This window comes from Lingula anatina, chromosome 1 (assembly GCF_051362555.1).
Source record: "Lingula anatina isolate TDL-2025a chromosome 1, LinAna3.0, whole genome shotgun sequence".
Taxonomy (NCBI): domain Eukaryota; kingdom Metazoa; phylum Brachiopoda; class Lingulata; order Lingulida; family Lingulidae; genus Lingula; species Lingula anatina.
Window position 1 is genome coordinate 32723687 of NC_141767.1, and position 9052 is coordinate 32732738.

The window sequence follows — 9052 nt, forward strand, 5'->3', positions numbered from 1 at the left end:
ACAGAGAGGAAGCTTTCAAAGTTTACACAAAATTAATTTCTAGGACATACTTAGTATGTTATTTGTTTTCCATTCTCTCTTTCTCTCTCCCTCAGTGTTTTGTTGAGAATAATAATGTTTTAAGATTTTAATTGTTAGTGCTTAATAATAATATCAAATTATTTTAAAAACGTGAATCAGATTTTTTTTTTGAAAAGATCTGACATTAATATCACTATTGGCACTATTACATATTACAACTTGTAGTAAGATGGGAGATAATTTCTGGAATAAACACAAGAGGTGACAATGTTTGAACACTTCAAAGGCAAAAAGTAAAGATTTATGTTCACTAAATAAAGAGCACACAGACATGTGATAGTTCTCATCATTTAATGCTTCAGTTTTGCACTGATAGGTGGTAGTTATTAGCTTCCAGTAAATGATTAATGGCAACAGAAACTGCAAATTTCTCACCATTAGTTAACATTAGTGCTATTGATGGAAGCATGGATGTGAATGCTCATATCCCGGGATGATGCTACACAGAATACATAACTAACCCAACTCCAACTTAGGCAATAACATTAATTGATCACAAATGCAGTTTTCTAGAGATTATTGGCTCTTTTTCCTCATTCTTGGATGTGAATGCCCAGTGCTGCCTGAGAAATCCTAGCCCAGTTAAGTAATGTGATTGGTCCACATTTTCACTGCCGCCTGCCTGGTGAATGGACTCTTCCAGAGTGATTGTTATTTCAATCTCATGTTGATCTTCTGAGTAGTTTATTAGGAGAGGTTTTACATTTTGGGGGCACTAGTGAGAGAGTGTACCTCTTCAGACGTGATACCAAAGTGTTTGGATATAGTGTTTTTTATAAGCAAAGATTTGAAAAAAGCAGATCTGCTAGTGTCTATTTAATTTTTTTTACCTTGGACCAAGTTAAGTTACTCAAGTAACTTAGGAAGAAGGCTGTTAATTATAACTTCACAACTAATGACAAGATACATTCATCAACACCACGCAGAGGGGAAAATACTCAACAGGAGAACAATTTTGATTAACATATTTTTCAGCTTTTAGTGCCAAAACTCATTAGGGAATTGTTACCCCCATTCCCTCATGGAAAAAACATCTTTGCTGGAGTGATGGGATCTTTCTAACACAGTGTGCTGAATGCTTGGATTTTTTTTTACCAGACAGTTTGCCAGATGAGTATTTTTAAGAGCAAGGACTTGGATTCAGACAGTATGGAAGAGACAGGCTACCACTGCTGCAGTACCTCATGTAGGGACAGGGCAAGGGTAATGGCAACCCCTATAAGTCTCCTCTGGACATTACTGTCTATGCTAGTGGCAGCATCTTGTGCTTTCAGTTTCATGCAACCCTACTGGATTATTGACTTTGAGCAATGGAACAGTTTTGGAATTTACAGTTTTTGTTATCAAGAAAACCACAGCCCTGACAGGACAGTTCATCATCACCACTGCCGGATATATGGTGGACATTTTGACTTTTCTTTCTTCCCCTCAAGTGCTTGGCAGGCCTCCTGCGTGTTATTTGGAGGGGGGTGCGCCTTCCTGTGTTTAGCTGCAATATTAGCCATAACTAGCCTGTGTCTCCCTTCTGCCTGTGATAAAAAAGTGGCCCTCAGCGCTGGGTACATGCAGCTTGTTGCAGGTAAAAGAATATAATTCATAATAATACCCATGGGTAATGGAGTCCCCATTTATTCCTGTTAGTATTCATTTTCTGCTTTTATGAGATAAAAAAGGCAATTCCACAATCTGTTGTTTGCAGTTTCCTGTGCTGTAATGACTTGGCCATTAAAATTGGGCTTTTGATAGTTTCTATGGGTTTATGTTACCTATTATTTTAAGACTTATCTCCAAAATGTTGGCAACATATCTGAACGCGTACTGGTGGCTTAGGGCGGATATATCCACTTGTGTAAGTGAAGTGGTCAACAACACGAACCATGAACATGTGTCTTCTGTGTGTCACATTAGTTCGGGCTGGGCGTCATTTAAAATCAAAGAACAGGCAAAATAGCCAGTGTGAAACCCAATGCTTGTCTTACACACCTGGGTGGGCAAGGCAAAGACGGAACAACAATCTTCTCCATCTTTAGAACTTAGATTTCAGCTGCTATCTGTCCACTCATCTCATTGCATCTATCTTAATGGGGATCTCCATCAAGTTTCTCTTTAGAATCCCCCGCTGGCTTGAGATTGATCAGTAAGACAAATTTAATGTGTGTGTGTTTGGGGGGGGGGGGGATTTTGTAATAGGCCTCTTTCTCTCTAATTTTGATATTGATGTTTCTAAATTGCTGCCTGAATGTCTCTCCTTTTTATGTTTTTTTCTAGAAATTGATCCATTTAAAGGTGTGTTGTGTGTGTTGGTTGGGGGGTGGGGGGGTGTAATTGCAAAAATACATCTGGCTGTTTTTGTGAACTTGGTTGGACTGTATCAATTTGATTGATTGATATATCTCGCGAATTGCCGTTGGATGTCATATGCTAGCAAACCAATTTACAAGTTCAATGAATTTCTGCGTCTTTTTCTGCCCAGTGAGATGGAGGGGTCATAAAATCTGTTTTTATGGGGTTTACATAAAAAAGGCAGTATCAATTTATGTGAGTTCTGATGTTGAATAATCACTTAGATCCTCCATGCCAGGTTAAATTAATTGAGGGTGGATTTGATATGGAAGCAAAGAATCCAGTATGAGACCCATGTCTATATATATACCTATATATATGCATAGGTTGGTTGACATACTATAATTACATATATACTGAACACTTGACAAGTTAAACACTGTTCACACAGTCTCAAATAGCACTGAGTAATACATATAGGTGTTTAGGGAAGGTTGAAGATATTTTCTGTAGAAAAATATTTGTTTATGAAATTTAAAACCGGCACAGTTGTTTCTGGTGATCCATCTGCTAGCCTTACAAGGGAAACGTTATATTATCAGTGTATCTCGTTTATGTCCACATAACTTTTTTATTTGTCTTCCGTTTTATTGAGCCACTACATGGGGTAGGAATTTAATGGTCATTTTACACCCATTTCTTCACAATTTGTGCTTCCTTTCTGTGGTCCATCAATTCAGATGATCAGGTGTCCATGCAGCGACCAAGATATCAGTTACCAGATTTTTTTTTCAATTATCAGCACCATGGTGTGGGCTAGGGTGCTCACAGGTGGGGCTTGTAAAATAAAAGGGAAAAAAAGGAACAACAGCAAAAATTCCTCCAGGTGTCAGAGATCAAAGATAGCGAGGGACTTCCCCTTCATTCCTCCCTATCATTAAGTGGGCTTCCCTGCCAGCTGCAATGTACAGTTGGAATAGTTGTGCTCTTCATCATGTGTATCTCCTAAAACCTGAATCTAGTTGAGGTCAGGTGATTTAAAGCATTCATGAAAAAGTCTCATGATTATGAGATGGAGAGTGTATTTGTTGTATTTTATCTGTTGATAGTTAGTAGTGTACATGAAATTAAGGTCTGTGATGTTAGTTTTATGAACCCAAATTGATGAAAGCAGTGTGGAATTAATTACATTTTAAACATCCCATTAGTACTAATATATGTCATTTTCTCACATGGCAGATAAGACCTGAAGATTTCACACTCTGCAGCTCAAATACATTCACCATGTAATTCCAGTTAGAATTAAATCACAGAAACAGAAATTGTAAGGTAAATTAATTTTTGACAATGGAAGAACGATCAACTCATTACATAAATCATGTTAATTCTTGCTGTGTTTTCCACAGCACAAACAAATTTCCAACTGTACAAGATTGTTCCCACCATTCTTAGGTGTAAATACCAAAAGGTGTGATATTTAGCAGCCACTTATCAACAGAGTGCTGCTGTTATGTCATCTGCTTAGATCTACTTACATTTACACCTCAATATGTCAGGTTTTGTCTTTTACAGTTAGCCTTAATTCCTGGAGAAACCTCATGCAGTGGTGCATGTAGGGAGCCAACTGGGTAGCCTGTTAATCCCTTGCTATGTAGTATGTTAAGCTGTAAAATCATTACTAATCCCTGCTGGCAGGGGATTAGTGAAATATTGGAATATTTTGACACTTACCAGAGCCCTGTTATTACTTAAATAGAAAAATTCTATTTTTTTTTCTTTCTTGAATAAAATTTTCTGAAATTGGTAGATCAGATTCAGTGAGTGTCTAAAGTTGATTATTTTTGGTAATTAAACTGTATTATAGGAATACAAAATAAAATTTCCTGTATCAAGTTCTGTGGTAGATGTCTGTAGAAATGCTTTTAATTTACCTGATAATGTACTTCAGATAAGTTTTTCTCATTTCCTGAAACAGTTACATGTAGATAGCATTTCTCCTCATGCAATGAACAACTACTGCCAAATAGATGAGCGTCATCAGATCTTTTATTAGTATAATCATATGGTTTGGTAAATGATGAAAAACATTTATCTGTGTGATAATAGCCTCCTTTTAAAGTTAGTTGGCCATAAGACTGTTCAATCATCACATTATTTCCTGTGCACTGAGGCCCTATTTAATGCCTGGATTAATGAAGACTTTACAGGGCCATCCAAACACCAAGATGTTGCTGTCACTTCCCAAGTGACACAGATATATTGTTTTGATCTAAGATCTAATAAACAGATATATTAGATCTTAGTTTTGATGAAGTATTGCTTATTATTGAATTCATTTTGACTGTTAACAGTCTCAGGAGGTTTGAAGTAGTGATATTATTTTAGACGTAGTAACATTTTACCCGTGTTTGGATAGCTATTCATCTTTATGCCAGAGGATACATGTCATCGATCAGGAAATGGGAGGAAATGTAGAAGTGATTATCTTCAGAGGCATAAAAACATATTGAATGCCTCAAGAATGAAAATGTATTTATTTTAACACAGAAGAAGCATGATGCGACAATGCATCCTATTTTAGAGAGTTATTGTCCACTGATATTCTACAGATCTTCCTGAAGTGCACTTACTGGGGTTAGGTTTCTTTATTATGGCAAAATCTCAATAGAAATCTCAAAAGGAATATGACAAACAAAAATATTTCTTACACTTGTGGTTTGTTTGTCTGTGTGCTTTACAGATCTAAGTACAAACCCCTCGACACAGTGCCATTTGCCAGAACGTGGTGTGTAATTGGTAACTGGAGGCTCTTTGAAGTGCAGATACTTAGAGAACTATATATACATCTTTCTCTTTGAGGGCAGCCAGGGTAGATCATTGCTTGGGTGGTGGTGGAGACAGAAGTCTACACCTTGGAAAAACTAGGCCCTACTTCATGAGTTCTAAAACTGCATGCTCGCTGGCAGATTAGCTCTTTTCAAAGACAGTTGACTGAGGGTGCATATGTGTAGTGCAGTTAATGTTGGGCGAACAATCTTATTTCATCTCGAGAATCTTTAATTATCCCATAAATCTATTGGTGCACGCAAGGTAATAATACCCCAGCACTGCAGCAGTGCAGCACACACCTAGAGAGTTGGGATAATAGGGTTGAATAGCAGTAAAGACCACTCCGCCTTGCTGTCTTGGTCAACTGGGGTTTAGTTTAATGATCCTCACAAAAGTTGTACAACGACATTACCTAGGTCTGTTCTGCTTCCCCAACTACTGAATTTGGAGGGGTATTGATCTGGTCATAATGAGAGATGCTTAAATGAGATATTGCAAGTAATTTGGTGTAATGTTTCTCAAAACAGTTCCAGGCAATTCCCACAATATACGTATCTTAAGGCGGCTAAGACCCACTACCCCATTGATTAAATGATAATTAGGAAGATGTTGATTCTATCCGAGGTAGCAAAATTCAATCATCTTAACATCTTAGTTAGTTTCAAAGAATCCAGATTATCTTGTCTTGTCCATCCTCACAAGCAACACATTTTATTTTTCTGAGTATTTTGTATCAGATAACCAGGTGGCACGTGTGATGTATGGCCAACCAAGGGGAAGGGAGGCAAGTCATGCTCAACTGAGTCTAATTGAGCAGTATCCCACAGCTAATTACAGTTGTTGTTCTAAGATGTTTGCTGACATAACGGAGTAAATAACATGAACCAGATTGTCTGGGAAGATTTTCTCACGCCTCTCACCTGGTATTACCACTGGGCAGTCGGTGGTCAGTTTGAATTAATTGATCTAATCTTTTTAGAAAAGCCCTGTGAATAATCAGTACATAATATTTATTTCATAGTTATCTGGTTACGGTAATGCCCTTTGAGGAAGTATGTTATGAACGGGACCTCACTATGTATTCCTGGTGAAATAAATGAAATTATTGCCAGAGTTTTATTTTAAAACTGGTTTAGGGGAAAATGTGCTGAGGGACTAAGGCTTCATTCACATGCAATGTCTATTTTCTAAATTCTATTTTCTATTCGCGCTATCTTATGATCACGGTCTGTGCCCTGAATATCCCGCCGCGTAATTACTGGCAGCGCGAGCCAGTTACTTATAGTAACTTATCGTTACTGGCTCGCGCTGCCAGTAATTACGCGGCAGGATATTCAGGGCACAGACCGTGATCATAAGATAGCGCGAATAGAAAATAGATTTTTAGAAAATAGACATTCCATGTGAACGAAGCCTTATTTAGGATTCCCATAAGGCAGGATATTTCAATAGAAATGGCCAATAGATAGATTTCTGCCCTGCAACATGTCCCTTTTAAAGGGTTGTTTGTTTTAAAAAATGTACCTCTTTGGTAATTAATAACTCGTACAATCCATTTCAAAAGCACACAAAATTGTGGAATGGAGATTTTGCATACATACATCACATTAATTTATCTGTCACCACAGAGTATCTTTATTATTATTTCTAAATCAGTTCAAACAACCATCAGTCATGGGAACATAAACCGTAACAGCTAATCCAATTTTCTTGCTGGTTGGATGTTGAGTTACGTTGCATCACATCTGTTTTGACATTTGCCACGTCCAAAATTGCCGTAATTCTGCACAATTTCTACCATTTTGCCTTGCCTTTAATGTGCAATTAATGACAGGGGTGCACACCAGCAGGTGCCTGTGAAGACTTGGAGAAAGAACAGTCTTTGATGTAATTCATAAATCAGGGTAATTTTCACGTCTGCTGTCCTCCAGCCTCAGCGCTGACGAGGGAACATTACGTTTGTCATTTGGTAATGTAGTTTTGTTGTGGCATGTTATGAGAGGAAAGTACCTGCAGGCCTGTATCAACTTGGACCACACTCACCTATGTCCCTCAGTGGTTTTGATACTGGGGTTTGGTAGCTAACTTACCGGGCAGCCTGCTGAGGTGAGATGCCAGCAAGGTTGAGCACCCAATGCACACAGTCTGGGCCATATTTTTAAAACAAACAAAAATACTCCCCAGCTCTGCCAGAAAGAAGTAACATCTTTCTTTTACAAATAAGGTGTATGGTGGCAGTCAGCTGCGCTTTAACTCTGGGCTCTTAACTGTATTTAGTGTCTGGAGAGAATATGAGACAATTTCATTGGTAAAACTGCCTTAGTTTTCACCACCTGCTTCTCTGTGTATAGATGCTGTAATGGCTATTGAGGAATCCACATGTGGTCACTTCTAAGTCCATTAGAAAAGGGGATGGTTTCAGGGTTTCTAAATTCAATATTTATTTTCAAACCTTTCTACTGACCACCTAGGTGTATACACAGTTGTCAACTTTCTGGCATAAAACAGTTTGAATTGAAAAGATAAACCACATGTAGGGATTGGCTTATTGAGATCTTTAATGAACTTTTGGACACTCCTTTGAAATGGTGAATGCTACTTCCATAAAAAAAATAAGCTGGTAAAAGCTATTATTTTCTCTTTTTGTTTTGCACTGTTAATCCTCTCAGGGAAATTTCTCACCTTTTGGGATTGAAAAGAAGACTAGGATATTTGAGTTTGATTAATAGTTCAACCTTTGCCTTTAATTATCAGCACAATACGGATGAACACCTTAATATTCATTGGTAATATCATCCAATTCTCTAGGCAGCACAGTGGCTAAAGACTTAACTGGAAGAACAATGGGGGATAATTTAGACACTCATTGATCTTTCACACGTGAGCAGTGAGCATGTAACTATGTTTTACAGCTCAATCCCATCTCTTAATTAAGTGGTAAAACTGCAATTAAGCGAATGGAAATGTAATAATGTGATCAAAGACCGAGCAGCATGGGATATGGATATGGTTGAGGATTTTTTCCATGAATAGAAAATCATCTTTTGTTTATTAAGGGCTCTTTTTAACAAGGTATTGATTGGAAATATGACAATCTGTCATGTTTCCAAGAAAAAACGGATCTGTAAGATATACATCTTTCTTTAAATTGCAATTCCACAAGATATACAGGCTTTAATATGAATTTTTTCCATAAACTTCTGCATATCTGATATTATTACATTATATGCATATGTTCATTTCTGTTATAGATTTATTTAAAAATTGAACATCTTCAATAATAAACATGTCCTTTTTCTTTCTAGTTCTCATCATGATCGCAGGACTGATAGTTTATCCATTTGGGCTGGATTCCCGACTGGTCAGCTACTACTGTGGGAAAACGGGGATTTTCAATTCTGGGGACTGTCACTTTGGTTGGGCCTACATGTTGGGAATTGTAGGCACAGCTCTAGCCATGTTCTGTCCATTCCTAGCTCAGTACACAGACACTAAAGCCTACGGGCCCGTCTGTGGCATGGAATCCTATAAACCATACATGCCAGAGTACTCAGAATCCAATGTATTTAGACCTGTGGAGACGGAAATGAAAGTACTGCATTATCACAGAGAGGAAGCTTTTCTATAGCAGTGATCCAAGACTCATTTCGCTTCAGTGCGTGGTTGGAAGCAATCGTGGCCCTGTTACCTTGAATTCTCTTAAAGAAAAATACCAGACCAGAACTGACATCAAGAAAATGTCTTGTGTGAGACATTGAATGCTTAATCATTATAAGTTTTTAAGGAATTTGTTTGTGAAAAAGAGACCACAGCTGTTATGTCATATTTTATATAATAAAATCTGTATGTAGTTTAGGAA

At 37.6% G+C, this 9052-nt stretch overlaps 1 protein-coding gene across 1 annotated transcript; it reads left to right on the plus strand.

The window, feature by feature from the left end:
- Positions 1–785: 785 nt before the first annotated feature.
- Positions 786–9052, plus strand: LOC106173812 (LHFPL tetraspan subfamily member 7 protein-like). The gene is made up of 2 exons (XM_013555061.3): positions 786–1660; positions 8499–9052. The coding sequence occupies exons 1-2, from the start codon at positions 1192–1194 to the stop codon at positions 8819–8821; spliced, it is 792 nt and encodes a 263-aa protein (XP_013410515.2). The 5' UTR covers positions 786–1191; the 3' UTR covers positions 8822–9052.

Bases quoted from the DNA above. Each gene is read 5' to 3' on its own strand.
- LOC106173812 (XM_013555061.3), top strand. From the start codon at position 1,192: ATGAGTATTTTTAAGAGCAAGGACTTGGATTCAGACAGTATGGAAGAG. The intron at 1,661-8,498 runs GTAAAAGAATAT...TTTTCTTTCTAG, and splicing joins GTACATGCAGCTTGTTGCAG to TTCTCATCATGATCGCAGGA.